This window comes from Glycine max, chromosome 2, assembly GCF_000004515.6.
Source record: "Glycine max cultivar Williams 82 chromosome 2, Glycine_max_v4.0, whole genome shotgun sequence".
NCBI lineage: Eukaryota > Viridiplantae > Streptophyta > Magnoliopsida > Fabales > Fabaceae > Glycine > Glycine max.
Window position 1 is genome coordinate 42,549,789 of NC_016089.4, and position 18,506 is coordinate 42,568,294.

The following is an 18,506-nucleotide window of genomic DNA, read 5'->3' on the forward strand; positions in this document are numbered from 1 at the left end:
TGTTTTTGTTCAATTTCTTTCTTTTCTCGTAAGTAATCTGACAAACATTGGTTTTTAGGTTCTCAACAACACCATCTGACTTAATTGATCATCAAGTTTCTTACAAGTAATAAAAAAGAAAAAGTAATAATATTTGTGAGTACTTCAATTTTAGGAGGATTGGTTTGGTGTTAATTAACATGAAAATGATCATCTCGTAGCAAGATTAAGCTGATGCTGAGTATGAAAAGCATTTTATTAACTTAAATAATAAAATTGTCTCATGAAGGGTAACATTAATTTGTCATATTTTTTCACATTTATAAATTAAATTTGTATTTTTTTTTATCTTCAAGTGATTAATTTGTTGTCGTAACATATTTTTATGAATAAATTTAATTATTTATCCCCATTTTTTACTTTTTAGTTTAGTAATTTTTAAATAGTTAAAATTTACAAATAATCTCTTAACTTATTTTTTGTTTTAAATTGGTTCGTAATTTTTAAAAGTTTTGAAATAGTCTTCTTATTTTTTTTTAAACAATTAAAGTATTTGATTGAATTTTTAACAAATGAAGGACCCTATTGAACGTTTTTAAATAATGAAAAGATCTTATTGAATATTTTAATTATTGAAAGACCCAATTTAACTTTTAATTATAAGTAAAAGATAAATTATATAATTAAATATTTAATTGATGATAAATTAGTTATTTCAAAAAATTGATATTTTTTTACTTTTGAACATAATTTTGAATTTTTTTATTAATTTAAGATGTAAAATTTGTCTGATTTATAAAAATTATAAAAATCAATTATGTTCGAACAAACAAATTATGTAAACAAGATGAAAAAATATATGAAAAGTAAGTCTATGATTACCTGAAATTCTCTTTACCACGCGATAGGTCAGCAAAGCGTGAGCGGGCGCGGAGAAGGAAACGCCAAACACTTCGGCCTAAGCCTAACGGGAATGAGCAACAACACATTTAGAAAGAAGGGTCGAAGGTTTTGGGCCTGTACTCTAAACATTAATGTCATATTCTTTTCTTATTATTTATGATATTCATTTTTTAAGCAATTTTTATTGCATTTATGATTTTTTTTTTGTTTTAAACATGACTTGATTTATATAATTTTCTCCGCTCCAAGTCGTCGAAGAAGGAGTTCACTGTGTTCTCTCGCTATGCGCAAGTGCGAGACCTATTCTCCTCTCGTCGATTCCAAGGTTCCTTCTTTTTCCCTTCGTTTCACTTTTCATATACTCACTCACTCGCTTTTCAATTTTAACGAAATGGGTGTTCTTGTTGTTGTTGTTGTGTCAGATAGCATGGAGAAGCTGCCGAACCTGGTGGCGGACATTGTGCAGACGTCCTTAAACACTGGTCCCAGGGGTGTCCTTAGGTTGGCTCAAGGTGTTCAGGCCTTCCTTGGCGTTGGTCAGGAGTGGTTAACTGATGTCTCTAAGGTAACCGCAACACTTCATCACATGTTTTTTTTTTTTTTTTGTCAACAGTTTAATAAAATTGAGTTTGTTTAAACTTATTTTGTTTGAACTGCTTCTACTTACAAGAAAATGTTGTTTTCTGCTTATTTTGATAAGCAAATCTTATCTGCTTATTAAAAAACATTTTTTTTAAGAAGCACTTATTTTAATTTTTTTTTTAAGTTTTTACAAACCATAAGTGCTTTATGACAGGGATTGGTCAACAGCTTGATTCAATAAGAGCTTGTGCATGACTCATGAGTGCGTCATTCAGGGTCTGTTTGGATAAATTTCTCAAAAAGACACTTCAAATTAACTTATGGATAAGCTAATTCATAGAAGCTCTATCATGTTGGCTTCTTCAAAAGCTGATTTTTAACTTATGCATAAGCTAATTTTAGCTTAGGGAGAAACATATTTCATTTTTTCTTATTTCTTTTATCTTTTTTAAGTTCTTATGGAGAAGTTTATCTAAAAAGACCCTGAATTAAGCAAAACTTGTAAGTAGTAAGAAAGTGTCACTTTCTAATGTTAATCAATACCCATTTAATTGCTTTTATATCAAAATACGAGCCAATTTGGATTAACTTCTCAACAAACACTGTTTGGAGAAGAAAATAAAGAGGTAAAGTGAATCAAGCTTTTCCAGTAAAATAGAATCATCTTTTGTGCGCTGCTTAAGTTGATTATAATTTATGAGAGAAGTTTTATTTATTTTACCTTCTCAGTTTCTTCTCTTATAAGTATTTGTTGACTAGTTTATCTAAATTGGGCCTAAGTCTAAATAAGTTATATATAAACTCTTCCAAATGCTCCTTATATGTTTAGAATTTGTATCCAAGCCACAGGCAAATGCATCTGTCTTCTTAGCGAGAGAATTAGAGTAGGCTGAGGCCATTTGTCAACTACTAGTCTGGTATGGACTATGGAATTGATTTTACAAGTTATCTCCCCTGTCCATACTTGTAAATTAAAGGAGGATATTTCTTTGAATCATATACTGTTGGAAACAGAAATGTAATTTTACTATGGATGTATAAGGTGAGGTCTGCAATATCTTGCTGCAGTTTACATTGCCAACACTTTTTTTTTCTTTGTAAATTGTGCATCTTCTCTCTTCTTAAAAATAGTTAATATTCTTCATTTCCTCTACTTCTTTCAATTTTTTTTTGTGTTTTTATTAAAAAGTTTGGACAGAGTTATTAATTCTCTTGCATCATTTTCATTTGTAGTCAGCAAATTCATCTACTGGGTTACCGACTGAACTGAAGCTTGGTTTACTCTTCCCCTTTTATTTGAGGAGGCTGTTTGAGCGCATGGGTGCAACCTATATCAAATTGGGTCAGGTATGAGTGGATTCCCCTTCTTACTCCACCTCCTCCTAGTTTATATTTCATAATGTTATGAGTTAAAAATGATGATGCTTATTTTGTTGTAAAATGACTATATGATCCATATTTAATTACTTTTAGTCAGAGAAGAGTAGTGCAAGTTGCAGATCCAATTTCTTTTATAGCCGCATAATATGATGTTTTGCTGCATATGATTGATAGGTTGTTAGGTGCCAACATAGTTGGGATCTATCTTCCTATAGTGATACTTTTGCATACCTTTCCAAAAAAAAAAATATATGATGTTTTTATCAACACAGAAGTTATTTCCTAATTTGATAGTTGATACTTGATATTCTTATGGCACACACCTTTATATAAAATATATTGATGGTTATATGTAGGATATAAGGAGAAGGGAGAGTTAGTTAAGATAGTTAGTTTGTTAATGAGTTAGAGGGATTTATTAGATATAAATAGGGGAAGAAGGTTAGGAGAGGGGGAGATCTGTTCATTTTGTAGATTGAGCCTTAGCTCTTTGTGAAAGGAGAAATCCTTTGTGAAGGGGAAACCTTGGAGGAGAGTTTTTTCTCCTATTTTCTATTCTTCTCATCCTAGTCAATAAAATCCTTTCTTTTCTTCCTCATTTCAATTCTTGGTTCCTAACAAATTGGTTTGACTTGCTGGATCTTTAAGGGAGAGCCAGTGTTAGAGATGGAGGAAGCGCAAATTTGGGCTAAGAAGGTGGAACTGCCAGCGTTCATGGGTACAGACCCAATTGGTTGGATTGCTAGGGCTGAAAAATTCTGAGATACAAGAAATTCCTTCATTCTATAAGCAGCAATATGCATTCATGAGCATGGAGGGTACTGCGACACATTGGTTCTACATTTGGAGCCAGAAGAACCCAGATTCAAATTGGGAGTCATTTTCCACAGCTTTGATCAAAAGATTCGGAGATCGCTATGGTAACCACATCTTTTGAAAGATTGAGTATCTTGAAGCAAGAAGAGCAAACTGAGATGGAAATCCACATTGAAGAAAAGGAGACTTCCACAGTGTTCTTGAAAGAGAGGACAAGCAAGGAATCCGAGCATAAGCAAATGTTGCAGCTGTTGGTGAAGAATCAAGAAGTCAAACAAGACATCATTCTTGCAAGGCCAGCATTTCACAGTTAAAGCATAAACTGCACAAGATACTGAAGAGTCAAGAAATCATTCTTGAAGAGAAAAGGGTGAAAGATGAGGAAAGGATGGAGACGCATCCCTCTCACATCAAGAAGACTGAGGGAATAAAAGAGATCAAGATGTGGCTGGAGAGGTGGATGCAGGAACAAGACATCATGTTAGAGGACAAGATTACGAATAAGCAAAGCATTCAAGAGGAGATCAATGCCCATTCACCCAATCATGTCAATAAGACCATGGAAGGGAGTGGGTCAGAATGCGGCGATAATACAGAGGTTCATTCTTGGACAAGAAAGGTGCAGTTAGCCACCTTTGGGGGTTGCACAAAGGGAGAAGCAAAAGAGGATCACCTTGTTTGTGTGTTACATCAAGCATTGGAAACAATAAATACAATAATGAGAGCAAGTTAGGGAGATCAGCAGAATCCTTGAAGCCAGAGAAGGAGCTTGTTTTCTTTGAGGAAGAGTCAGTCAGCCCATCATCATCCTTGGAACCAGCAAACAGAAAATCATCAGGGGTAGACATTTCTATCAAAGGCACTGGAGATGCAGAGCTAGTTGTTGAAGAGTCCCCAGTCAAAGACCACCCAATCTCTCAAGTTGGGAAACTCCCATGGGCTCGAATTGCATCTTTGTTTCGAACCCCAATAGTGTGCTTCATACGACATTCACCCAACACAAGTTAAGGTCAAACTGCGCTGATCCATGCCAAGAGCACATTTTTGGCCCAACATATAATGCAAACAAGGAAAAATCAATGAGTGGCTGCAATGTGATTCAGTTGACTGTGAAGGCCAATGAAAGTCTTTTGTCAAAATATGCAAATTGGGATGAAGATGGAGGGGGGGGGGGGGGTACTGTGCAAGTAGATTTTGGGGAAACAGTTACATGAAATCTATATGTTATCAATTGGTTGTTTTCAACCTTGAGAACAAGGCTGATTTTTAGGAGGGGTGTATTGTTAGAATATAAGGAGAAGGGAGAGTTAGTTAAGATAGTTAGACTATTAATGAGTTAGTTAGTGGGGTTTATTAGATATAAATAAGGGAAGAAGGATAGGAGAGAGGGAGATTTGTTGTCATTGTAACTTGAGCATTAGCTCTTTGAGAAAGGAGAAATCCTTTGTGAAGGGAAAACCCTTGACGGAGAGAGTTTTTTCTCGTATTTTCTGTTCTCATCCTAGTCAATAAACTCCTTTCTTTTTTCCTCATTTCAATTCTTGGTTCCTAACATTATATTTGGTTTTCTGTGTGGTAGTTCATAGCATCAGCACCAATGCTGTTCCTTTTGAGGAAATTGAATCTATATTGCGCAAGGAATTAGGAAAGCCATTAGAAAGCGTTTATGAATACATTGACCCAACACCAGTTGCTTCTGCTTCTATACCACAGGTATATCTTGTACACCTATATTTATCTTTCCCAAACTTTTTTATTCGGATTACTATGTGGCTGCTAATGCATTTGGTATATATTACATCTAGGTTCATGGTGCAAGGCTAAAAGGCTCCTGGGAGGATGTGGTTATAAAGGTCTTAAAACCTGGAATAGAGGACATATTAGTGGCAGATCTTAATTTTGTTTATGTTGTTGCTAGGATATTGGAGTTCTTGAGTCCTGAAATAAGCCGAACATCACTAGTAAGCAGTATGTGCACTTATACCTCTACATGGATATTTTTGCTACAGCATGAAAATAGCATTTTTCCTTCTGAAGTATCTGTTCCCAAACACTGAATAAAATTCTTAACTATGTGGCCTATTTTTTTTATCATCCTTTAATCTCATCCATTGTACTTAATTCATTGTTCTTTTTAGTTTCTTGTATAGAAAAGAAAACTTAGAACTTCTTTTTTCACATTTATCTGTTCTTATTTTCTTCATTGTAAATAAATGGTCGTGGGCAGAATTTTCTTGTAATGTGAGCAATTTTTTAGTAGGTTGGTATTGTCAAAGATATATGTTAGTCTATGCTTGAAGAAGTTGATTTTTACAAGGAGGCTGCAAATATTGAGGCTTTCAGGAGATATTTAGAAACAATGGGACTCACAGGGAATGCAACAGCTCCAAAAGTGTATCAATACTGCAGTACAAAGAAAGTTTTAACTATGCAAAGACTATATGGAGTTCCTCTTACTGACCTAGACTCCATAAGTTCATTAGTTTCTAATCCAGAAACCAGCCTTATAACTGCTCTCAATGTGTGGTATGACTCTGAAATTCTATTTTGCAGTTAGCAATCCTATACTTCTTTTAACTAGAACTTTGTCTATCTCGGTATAAAATGTTGCAGGTTTGGAAGTTTGCTTGCATGTAAATTGTTTCATGCAGATGTACATGCAGGAAATCTGTGGCTTCTACATGATGGTCATATTCGGTTTCTTAACTTTGGTATGCTTGAGCTTTATCTTCTTTGTGCATATTTATAAATATGATTTTAACCTTTTGTTGTGCATTTGCCATCTGTTAATGTTCTAATGTTTCAAACCAGGATGTTGATGCTAAGACCTTTGCCAGAGATTTGGAAAAAGTATTCTCATCAATTAAGGCAAGTATTGTAACTCACATATACTCACTTGTCAATCATGTGTGACTACGGAGGTGAATGCAGATTTGAAGAGCACATATCAGTTTTTACTTTTTATACTAGTGGCATCCACACTATAGTGTGTTTGTCTATGTCTTTCAATCTTGATCTGTCATGCAAAATCCAATGTTTGGGATTTTCTCTGCTCACTCACAATAGGATATTCCAGTGCTCTCACTTAACGCATCCCCTATGGATTTTGATCCTCTCGTTCTAGTGTTTAACATCACAGGACGTGTGGAGAGAGACGCACAGACCATACATGCGATAAATGTGTAGAGACCTATGCAGTGTCTTCGTATATCTATCACTCCCTGCACATATGGTCATGAGAAAATTGATGAGTAATTGATTATGTATGTATATATGAATCTGTGTGTGCATGAATTTATTGGAGATTTAATTGTAAGCAATGTTCGATATTTAGTTAAGAAAAATTAAGATCTATCATTTATTAGGTGGTGTATATTTGTGCCTCTTCGAAATAATGGGGTTAGGTTGGATTAATATAAAGTGGTCTTATTATAATAGTTATCTTATCTAGTGGGCAAAGAGTGTCATCTAGGACTAGAAAAAAAGTATTTTTCCGGTGATTGTGACACCTTCTATCTCGACATATATATTAATAAATAAAACATATAAAAATACAGATTAACAAATTCATGTGAGTAAAATGTTCTCATTCACTTCGCTATTATCAAATAAAACTTATTAAAAGCATATTCGGTTCATAACAAGGCACTCAAAGTTTACAAAAGAAATTTTGTTAAATAAGTGAGGTAAAATAAAATAAAATAATTTCATGCAATTAAAATAAAAATTCATTCTCAATGTCACATCTTATCAGAGCATTATGTTCAGTCATTTGGCATGAGATTTTTTTAAAGTCATCCACTTAGTCATTTATTTTAACAAACATAAGGTTCGAAATCATCACAAAATTTAAACACAAATAACACCCAGGGGGTAAATTATCACATTTTTTAAAAAAAATACAAATAAATAAAGACATAATCAAAATAAATTATAAAAGTATTCATAACATAATTCAACTTAATATAATTTACCTCATTTCATTACTTTATCATTTAAAATTCATTTTTCAATCATCAATCACATTACACATAAATCACACACTTGGGTCAAGACGTAATAACACTTATCAATTTCATAATAAACAATTAGTAGATGTTATGCAACAATTATACTAAGATTCAAGTCTATATGTAATGTGATACCATGTCAGTGAAAAATTACACTGGAACGCTTAAGAGTAGATAACAAGACACACCAAACAATGAGTATGTTAGGTCACTTTCACTAAGTAAAATCATAAGGTGACTAGTCAGGATCACTCTGTTTTGCGAGAATGTTCCAACCATATGAGATCAACATAGACTTAAAGGAGCACTCAAACCGAGTGTCTTTACCCTCCAAGGCCTAGACTCCGAAGGATTTGTTAAGGTATCACCTTCCTAATTCAGGTCCAACCCTTAAAATAATTTTTGCACGCAAACACTGCTCATGAATTATACAATACTCACGACCTCACACTCGTGTTTCAAACACATTTAATACATTATGATGCAATTTAACACTTTAGGTTCCTAACTAGGAAACCTACATTTTTTCTTTAACACTTCGCATAAACATTTTTCTCAAGGAAAATAGCAATCATATTATTGTATAATTTATAACTCATAACACAAGTATTGTCACATCTAATGTTAACCACACTCATGTCCACAATTTAACATTTCATAATGTCACAATCTACCATCACATGTTTACGTGTATCTCACAAATTAACACATGTTCAACTTTGCACTTATACTCAATCTCAATAACAATATTATGATATCAATGCAACATGTTATCTCATAATTAATCACATATTCAATTTATTACTTACATACAATTTCAATCACAATTTCATGATCCCAATATAACAATCTCGCAATTATAATCATACATTAAGAATTACAATACAATAAACATACCAAAATAAACCACAACTCAATTCCCTAAGGATCCCTACGCATGTTCATTCTAACACCAATTGCGATAAACTTATCTCTTACCTTTAAGCGAGCTCACATGTGTAGTCCGACAATAATATCAACGTCTCTAGTAATATTATGATCTTACTGTATCTCACAATTCATCATATATTCAATTTATTACTTACACACAATTTCATGATCCCAATATAACAATCTCGCAATTATAATCATACATGAAGAATTACAATACAATAAATATTTTAAAATAAACCACAATTTAATTTCCTAAAAATCCCTACACATGTTCATTTTAACCCTAATTACGATAAATTCATCCCTTACCTCTAAGCGGGCTCACATGTGTAGTCCGCCAATGATAGCAGCGTCTCTAGCAGTTCCCTAAGATTTCTCAAGTTTTTCCTCTGTTTGCTCTGATAGGATTTTCAAGCGTTAAAGAGAATGAGAAGAGATTGTAACCTCCATTTTACTGTCAACATGCGAGACTAATTTCTCTTTGCAAAAATATTATTTTGCAAATCTCAATGGTGAGAATGTGTCGAAAATGGATTTCAAAGGTAGTGTCTAAATTTCACAACAATCCAACAATTGACGAGTCCGAGATCATAGTTTTACTGGGACAAATTTTGGGTGTCCACGGGAAAAGAGAAAGCTCAATGTGAAAGACATTTCTTTCACCACAGACATTATCTCAAAAATCTCAATAGTGAGTCTGTGCAAAAATAAGTTATGAACCATGCGTTCGAATTTCACAACGATCCAACGGTTAACGAGTCTGGATCATCGTTCTACTGAGATAGGTTTGAGTGTATGCGGGAAAAAGAGAGGGTTTTGAAAAAAGAAGGAAAAATGAATTTAAGAGAAAGGGAAAGCATAGAGATTTAGAAACTGGTCTAATATGTCTCTATTTATAACTAGGATATTCTTAGCCTGTTATTTAGTCTATTTTTTTATTATTTTATAAAAAGGAACTCTATTTTATTTTCTATCAAATTAATAAATAAAATATTTTTTTATTTTCTTTCAAATTATTATTTTAATTAATAAAGTTATTTTTTCTTATTTATTTAATTATAAATTATTTTTTAAAATTTTATTTATTTATAAATAAATAAAATTAATTTATTTACGAAAAATATGGTGTTACACTTATGGTTCTGGACATGTTATCCCATCATTGAGTGATTGATTTTTCAACTTTATGCATATAACTTAGCCTAATTCCAGTTGACATTGTTGCTTACATTTTTGCACTTGTGCCTACTATGCAACCGCAGGAATTGGACACTGAAATAGTCGTAGCAACCACAACTGGAACAGCCACAAATGCAACCGCTGTCGCTGCTAATGTAGTTGTTGATGAGAGGCAGATGAATGCACTCTTTCTTGGTGTGGTAAGCTATTTTAGATTGAACCTACTCGAACCCAAAGACAACTTGTATGTCAATATAAAAAAGTTCAAAATCTCATTGTTAGCTTCTGGTATTTGAATTTTGTGTTGTGCTAATGGTTTTCTTTGTGATGCTCTACAGGTTCGGGTTAGCGAATCATAGAATTTGCTCTTCTCCTGAAACAGCTCTTGTACTTTGACCGGTACACACGGTTGTTGGCTCCCAACTTGAACATGCTTCAGGATCAGAGGATTTCCATTGCTTCCAATAGAAGAAGCAGGGTATAGAGACAATTTTTTAGGAGTTGGTACACAAAATCTAGATGTATGTACCCCATCTTAGTTCAAAAATATTTTATTTGTATGATTATTTTGGTATATAAATAAAAAGATCCATAGTTGTCATGTGAGAGCCAAGCTCATTTGGTTGGGACATTTTTTTTGCAAGTTCTCGGAATGGAATTCAACATCTTAATAGAATATTGGATAAATAGTTAAATTTGTTTAAAAAAAATATAATGAGGTGACTAATTGTTTGTGAAAGATAAAAAAAATTAAATTTAGTTATTGAACATGCAAAAGTGGGATGAATTCACTCCTAAAATATTCCTTCACTGTTGCTCTCCTCATGGGCCTTAAAATTCTATCAATAAACAAATATAAGTTTTTTTTTATTTTGAATAACTTTTTTCCATTTTAGAGAAATATAAGAAGAGCTAACGTTTTGTCGATTAGGAAAACGTTGAAAAACTCTTTGAAAAGAAGATAATAACTAGTTTTGAGTGCTCTTAAATATGAGTTTAATAATAAAAAAATGCATAAAAACAATCTGAAAAAATTGTTCACGAAATTAATCCATTTACAAGAAAAAGAAAATAAGGAGATTAAGTACATATATAGCACACAAAAGATTTATTTTGATTTACTTACAAATTACCAAGAGTTATGTTTAATCCCCGACACAATGATAAAGATTTTTGTTCCAAAACCAGTAACAAAATACAATCAATACCCAAATATTCTTTAGACAAATTTCTTCAAACTCTATTCTTAAGTATTCTTTATCTATAACCACGTTTCCCATATACTTTTTAGGTGTCAACTCCCCATATTTAAGATATATACTATTTGAGAGATTTACAATAATGTTAGGCAATGAATGTTCTCCAAGACTAAATAAAAGGTTCAAAACTATGGCAATAAATATAGAGAAATGAATGAAAACCAGAGAATGTTTTTGAAAGTTAATACTCAACTATGAAATTTTTTTCTTCATAAATGACTTTTTTCATAGAGCATCAAGAATAATTGAACTTTGTAACTAATGTCTCTCGGGTAATTAAGATGAATGTTCTACATTCACATTTGTGCGCTAGTTGCCATTTTATATATTAGCTTTTTTTGGTTTTCAACGAGTATTCTTTTTAGAAAACAATTCTTCTTAAAATATTGTTGGACATTAAATATACCTCTTTTAATAAAAATTTGAACTTTGATTTATCACGGTAAGAAGATGTCTTTCACTAGAACCAATCCATATTAGTATACTCCCTTCATATATAATTCTTTCATATTGAAATAAAGAGAAAAAATTCATTTTGAGTAAGAAAATTAATTTTTTTTATCCATAAGAATTGAATACGATATCAAGAAATTTATAACACTCACACATCATATTCAACCAATTAAACTAGACTCCCTTAATATTAAAATAATTAGTTAATATCATTTAATTTTATTTATCTTATTAAAAAAGTAAGTTTTTTTTCTTCTTAAACTACTCTTTATTAAGGTTGATATCAAGAATAAAAAAATATTAAAAATATAATCTCAATTAAATCAAAAAATATATTAAAAATAATATAATTGAATATGATAAAGTTAATTAAGATTTATTTATATTTTAATCTACCAAACATAAATTTTTTGTAGCGTAGATTTAATATTTTAAATTAAATCCCAAAGGAGTATTATATACTAGCTTTAACTGCATGACAACCTGCTTTTCAGATTATGCATTGTACTTCACGTCAATACTTTTCTTCTTCTTCTACCAGATTAATACTTCAGCATTAGATTCTCTTTTTTTCTTCTTGCTACTTTTTTCACCTTGAATAAGGTTGTCTTAAGATTTAATTTTGAACAATGTGACACAAGTTCTAAGAGAACAGATTCCAGATTCCAGACAGTCTTCTGATGATGTTTGAGATATAACATCATCTGAGATTTCAGTTTACTTCAAACTATTCTTAAATGTCTGAATCTACATACTTAACCATTTCTTTTAGAATTCATTTAATCTTTAAAACTACGTTATTATAATTTTTTTGGGGAACCTATGACAGAACACATTCTTAGTTTTAAGAGAGTTGTCTAAAGAAAAGGAGTTACTATGCAGATCGCTATTAGGAGATACGAGGTGACGCACATTGTTTATAAAAAAAATTAACCATGACTTTAAGAAAATAAAAACTTAAAATACACACAATAATAATTAATTATATACACACCAAAATCACATTTTTACAAGGAATGTATTTTCAGCATCTGTTGCCAATCTGTTGTTGCACAGAAAAATTGAATGCTGGAGCTAATCTGCTTCTAATAGACCATGTAGAGCAACAAGTCAATCTTATTGCCCTTGTTCAAGGGAACTAAACACAATAATTTCTTTGTATAGATGCATCATCACTACATACATCCCAAATTTGGATAAAAGAATTCCCCTTAATTCTTGATCTTCCAAGCTTCACTTTAAATTCACCACAAATAGAATAAACTGAATTGTCATCTGAGCCAGTGCATGGCATTTGAGCTCTCTCTTGAGGGTTATGAATCAATCATTTTCTGCATTGAGTATGTGCTCTATTCCTTCAACAGATTACGGAATCCCTCTTATCACTTGACTCGGCGAGGTATAACCCATCAGTCGATGAAGGGGTGAGCTTTTTGGCTGTGAATGTGCCTCCAGTTCAGATGACACATTATTGGAGGAGTTCACGGCTTGTTCGTCTGTTTCCACTGGAGCTTTACTTGTGGTAGGACTTCTTGAAGCATTTTTGTCCTTCTCTGTTATAGGCTCCAAGGTGCCGGAAGAGACAGTTTGCTTATCATATGCACTGTCATGCAAGGGATGTAATGGTGCCGCAGACACAGGATCACCTTCTGAAGAGTAGCTTTTACCAACAGAATGACCATAATCATCAGAATATGAAATGTGGTCTGCGTGAGACACTGAATGTGGATTGCTTCCATCAATCACCTCGTTTCGGTCATCAAGGTTACTAGATGATGATGGGGGCTCGAGAGCATTTGGTGCATACGAGACTATATGACTTCTGTTCTGCAGAGAAAACTTGAGTACCTCTTGACATGCACCACATTTGAGCTGGTGGTATACCCTTTTGAAGAGGAGGAAATCAGCAGGCAGTTGCAGCAGCTTCAAGCATTTATGACAAGTGACAAACGGTGCTCCACCTGCTACTGGCCGGTAATGTCGCCTAGTCAAGCTCGGTTTCTCCCAAAAATATTTCTTCACCTCGGGCCTATGCCTCTGATCATAAGAATTTGTTTCATGGGCATGTGCTGGGAGGTTAGAGGTCATTAGCCATTGTGGACTTGAGGGATAAGAATGGCAAGGTGAGCAACAACTGTGACCTTGATTAGGCCTACATAACTCTTCATGCTGATAAAGATCACGTGGAGGCAACTCTGCGGAGCATTGCCACTGTTGCGGACAGCAAGGAAAAAAGGAATGATCCACATGGTGTATGCTGCTCGTTGGCTCGGTTAAATAAGGTACAACATGTGAAAAATTATGCTTTTGGCACCTGTTGGTTCCATGACTACATATTCCATCACACCTAGGATAATCCGAACTGTGATAAAGTCTTCTTTCATGAAGATCATGGCTTTGATATGAAGAAACATGACTTCCCATGGACAGTCTTCCATTTGTTTCCCCATTTAGATAGCTAGTTCTGTTGAGTTGTTCCTGCAATTTATAAACCATTCTCAACAGTTTCATCTTCTCCTGGTCAGGGTCATCAAAGGAGTCGGGTGATCGATAGCTAGAGCTGCAGTATAACTCATCGTGCATTTGATTTGATGTGCTGCCACTTTCATAGCCAGATAGTGAACCACTTCGATGGTGAGGCACTCTGAGTGGAAACTCATCTTTCTTTGTTCTCATCCAATGTGCATGGCCGTGCCTTGTAGTCTCTGACACTTCATTTAGATTCCTCCTGTTGTCTCTTGGGATACGAGGCCTTCCCTCGCGAAAATATGATTGGCGTTGTGTTTCAAGATCACCGCGTAACATGCTATTAACAAGGCCTTTTCCCTTTCTGGACCCTCCCTCAGAAACACCATTAGCAACAGTGTAAGTGTTCTCAAAAGAATCTAAATACTGATTAGGGAACTGCTCGTCCACCCCATCGTTTGAAGAGATGCTGCCATCATAAGCATGATAGCTTTGAATGGTTGAGGACTTAGACAATCCTCCCAGTGTACCACTAGTCTCAAAACCAGGATTAATTACTTCTGTGTTATCAAATGTATCAACAGATCTTACACAGTCAAAGCTATGGTGAACGGCTTTGGAAGAAGCATGATAACCAGATGTACCTTCTTCAAGTTCACGAGGGTAAGCACGTGAAATTCTTCCTTCTTCAGTACTTAACCTTTGGGGAATAGATGCATTTCTGGTATTATCCACTTCAGATTTTGCACCCACTAGACCTGATTGGTCATGTTTAGGATCTCCACCATCCGATGCACACTCATTCAACTCCTCTTCTGTTACCTCTAATAACAAGTTTCGGTTATTTAATTCTTCTGATCCTGCTTCATTGCTTCCATTAATGTCCACTTCAGGATTTGCACCAACTAGAGCCGAGTTGTCATTATTGACTTCTTCTCTATCCAATCCAGAAAATAAATCTTTTTCCGCTCCTTCCAGTAACAAGTTTCCATTATTTAACTCTTCTTCTGCTTCAAAATCATTTCCAGCAATGTCCACTTCAGACTTTTGCAGCCCTGGAGCCAATTTCTCATCATTGCCATCTTTATCGAATGTACTTATTAAGTGCTTCACTGCTCCTTCTAATGGCACATTTCCATTACTTAGCTCTTCTCCTTGTAGTTGCAAGTTTGTGTTCTTTGCATTTTCTACTGAACTCTCTGCTATCAATTCTGCCAAGGCCTCAATCTCAAAGTAAGTTACCTCATCTGAACAACCATTGTAGGACACTGTATGTCTTCTCATATCAGATAATTTATGGCTATCCATCTCATTTCCCAGTTCTTCATCTGGTAAATTTAACTGTTCTATCTGCTCTCCATTGCATTCACCATTTTCAATTTGATCCCTTCCATCATTTCCATTCAAAGAACATTCTTCTGAGGATGAACTAGATGCTTTTGCCATCAAACCATTCTCACGAGAAATAAGTGGCTGCTCTGCATTGCATTCACCATCTTCAATTTGATCCCTTCCATCATTTCCATTCAAAGAACCTTCTCTTGAGGAAGAACTAGTTGATTTTTCCCCAAAACCATTCTCCTGAGAAGTGACTAGCTGCTCTCCATTGCATTCACCATCTTCAATTTGATCGCTTCCACCACTTCCATTCAAAGAACATTCACCTGAGGAAGAATTAGTTGCATTTTCCTTGAAACCATTCTCCTGATAACTAACTAGCTGCTCTCCATTGCTGTATTTTTTATCATGAGCTTTAGTATCCAATGCATTTGTGGGAGCTGCACCAGTTTCATGCATTCTGGATTCTGAGTTCAATGCATTTCCAGGAGCTGCATCAGTTTCACGTGTACTGGATTCTCTGTTCAATGCATTTCTAGGAGCTGCATCAGTTTCATGTGTATTGGATTCTGAGTTCACAGCCCTATTTCTTCGTTTCTTAGCTGTATGGTGAGCAGTGAAATGATTTCAGTTAAATATTAAGAATTATAGAATGTATATGCATATAATCAGTAACTTCATTTGTAAAACTAAAATTAAAAAATTAGTACACATACTAGAGGCAGGCAATAGATTGGAGCAGCAATATTTGCTTCCTAGAGTAAGGAATAATTTATTCTAGCAAGACATTTATATCAATCAATCAAAGAGAATAAATCATATCAGAAAAATCAATTTGGTTAGCATAAGTTCACAAGAAAGTTCAAAAAAAAAAAAAAAGTTCACAAGAAAGTAACAACCCAAACACAAAATGTAGGTAAGAGCTCAGTAAACAGCAAGTGCAACAGACACAGTTCACAAACTTCACAGCTCAAAATTTATACTCCATCATGTTTCGCTACTGAATAAAACACGAAAAACAACAATGAGATTTTTAACCTTGAAGAGTGGTGCCACATCCACCACACTTGTACACATCATAATCTGGAGACTCTGGAAGAAGTTGCCAGCATTTAGGACATAACACTAGTCTCGGTTTGGGTTTGGGAGCCGATTCACCAGACATCTTACTCCAAATTTATAATAAATTACTGTTCCAATATTGGATTTTGGCAACAGATTTTGCACAGCAGGTCTCAAAGTTCAACACCAAATCCACTCACAACATTCTGGCTGGAAAAAAATGCTCTCCGAAGATTTCATTGCCTGTATCGAATAAGATTGAAGTTTAGGTTGCATGCTCAAAAATAAATGGCTCCTTAATTATGGAAAAAAATATACTATAGATGCAGAAAATCAACAAGAAATATAGATAATAAAAGCATTTTGTTCATATTTCGTAAATTTTGCCAAAGTGACATTATGGATCTTGAATCAGCTAACTCTACTAACTCGAACTTAGCAATTACCAGACATGACACTACTAGCATCAACAAAAATCAACTACCGTAATAAATGTTTTCCAGAATAGGAAATCCTCTTCGAAAGGAACATGCTCCAATTTTTGGAAACAAATCTATAATTCTCAGAATCTATCTATCCACTACATGCTCTTCTACGGTAGTTTCAAAGCTCATAGTATTCAGCTTCTTAAAAATTCATTTTTAAGTAGCAATTTGAGAAATTCTTTACCATTTTTCCTATATTATAATATCGGCACACGGTTATGACGTAAGACCAATTAACCCTTTAGGTCTAAAAGTGACACACACAAAAAACAAAACACATAAGATGGAGTTAAATTTCATAGAACAGAAAGTTAAAATTTACATTATCACTCACACAAAGAGAATCACGAACCATAATATGTTAAATTTTTTCACAAAATAAGCTGAATGTATAGCGAAATTTGCGGCATGTATCAAAGTTAACAAAACAAAAGAGAAGTCCAACCCCACCATTACCAACCAACGATAAAACCAACCTTCGCACCTATCACGCAAAAAAAAAAAAAACATTAAAAAGAAACAGTGTTTAACAATATACAAACCCACAAATAGAAAAAAAAACAAAATCAATTTTCATTTTTTTTCTCCAAAAAACGATATTTAAGAAAACCAGCAAAAGGAAAAGAGCAGAGATATTCACCGGAAGAATCAAGCTATTCGCACCCATTACGTGAAATAAAATAAAATAAAAAAACTTAATAGGAAATATCGTTTCAAAATACACAAACCCACAAAGAAAAAACAAAAGCAAGATTCATTTTTTTCTCCAAAAAACGTTTTTTAAGAAAAACATCAAGAGGGAGAGAGAGAGAGAGAGAGAGAGTCACCGGGGAGAATCAAGGTACCCACCACGCAGCACAGTCACAACAAACAACACCAGGTTCGTAGCTTAGATCGGATCAGAAGGTAGATAGAGGAAAGGAAAAAAGAAAAAGAGAAGAAAAGAAAAGAGAGGAGCGAGAAATTAAATGAAAATGGAAAAGGGTGAATGAAGCGAAGGTGGCGGGAAAGAGGGGTGGGAGACAAAACGAGAAACCTTTTCTTTTCTTTTCCACAAAAAAACTTTGGCACAGAAGAATAAGAGAGAGAGAGAAAGGAAGAATGAATGAATTGTGTATTATTTTTGTCTGTGTGTTAGTTTGGTCAACACTTGCGACCCAGAAACAAGGAATGGATGTAACACAGTTTCATGGTCTTGTGTGTCTGGTTTGTGTCTGTGTCTGGTGTTTTTCTTTTATCTTCTTCTTCTTCTGATCGCGTGTGTGTTGGTGTTAGTTAATGTGTTATGGTGTGAGGAAAATTGGTAAAAGAGAGGGTGAAAGGGACAGGACTTGAATGTTTCAGAGTCGGCGCTATTCCCATTTAAAGCGGTACCAAACCAACCAACCAACCTCCAACTGTTTACGTGGCACTCTCTCACTGGGTCCCACTTTTGACTTTTTTCATCTAATGCTTGCGGATTAGGTTTTTCATATCACCTTGCCAGCTGAGGTAATCCCTTGCGCATTCATTCATAAGGATTTGCTAGAATTTAATACTACAAAATTTCTCTCCAGAATGCTAATCCATACACATTTACTAATCAAGGAATCAAAAGTTCTAAAAATAAGTTATGAAAATATTTTAATACTACGTCTTACAACTACAATATTTATTTTTTG

At 34.0% G+C, this 18,506-nt stretch overlaps 1 protein-coding gene and 2 pseudogenes across 7 annotated transcripts; 2 read left to right on the top strand and 1 right to left on the bottom strand.

The window, feature by feature from the left end:
• The first annotated feature begins 937 nt into the window (after positions 1 to 937).
• On the top strand, positions 938 to 7,017 carry LOC100785922 (uncharacterized; annotated as a pseudogene). Its single transcript, XR_005890290.1, has 14 exons — positions 938 to 1,015; positions 1,132 to 1,207; positions 1,305 to 1,447; positions 2,698 to 2,811; positions 3,493 to 3,562; positions 3,748 to 3,914; positions 4,001 to 4,284; positions 4,356 to 4,632; positions 5,005 to 5,143; positions 5,240 to 5,373; positions 5,466 to 5,621; positions 5,921 to 6,186; positions 6,274 to 6,371; positions 6,472 to 7,017. The product of XR_005890290.1 is annotated as an uncharacterized protein (transcript).
• A 2,836-nt stretch (positions 7,018 to 9,853) lies between these two features.
• Positions 9,854 to 10,277, top strand: LOC121172661 (uncharacterized aarF domain-containing protein kinase At5g05200, chloroplastic-like; annotated as a pseudogene).
• A 2,180-nt stretch (positions 10,278 to 12,457) lies between these two features.
• LOC102666946 (uncharacterized) lies at positions 12,458 to 18,187 on the bottom strand. Of its 6 annotated transcripts, none has more exons than XM_006575320.3 (4): positions 17,673 to 18,187; positions 17,296 to 17,329; positions 16,337 to 16,603; positions 12,458 to 15,900 (listed from the first exon to the last, which is right to left on the bottom strand). In XM_006575320.3, exons 3-4 carry the CDS (start codon positions 16,461 to 16,463, stop codon positions 12,860 to 12,862), a joined length of 3,168 nt encoding a protein of 1,055 aa, XP_006575383.1. In that variant the 5' UTR covers positions 16,464 to 16,603; positions 17,296 to 17,329; positions 17,673 to 18,187; the 3' UTR covers positions 12,458 to 12,859. The 6 variants fall into 6 exon arrangements, with proteins under 6 accessions (XP_006575383.1, XP_014624497.1, XP_006575384.1 ...); XM_014769011.2 differs by having other exon boundaries at positions 17,291 to 17,329; XM_006575321.3 differs by lacking the exon at positions 17,296 to 17,329 and having other exon boundaries at positions 17,695 to 18,187.
• Positions 18,188 to 18,506: the final 319 nt, after the last annotated feature.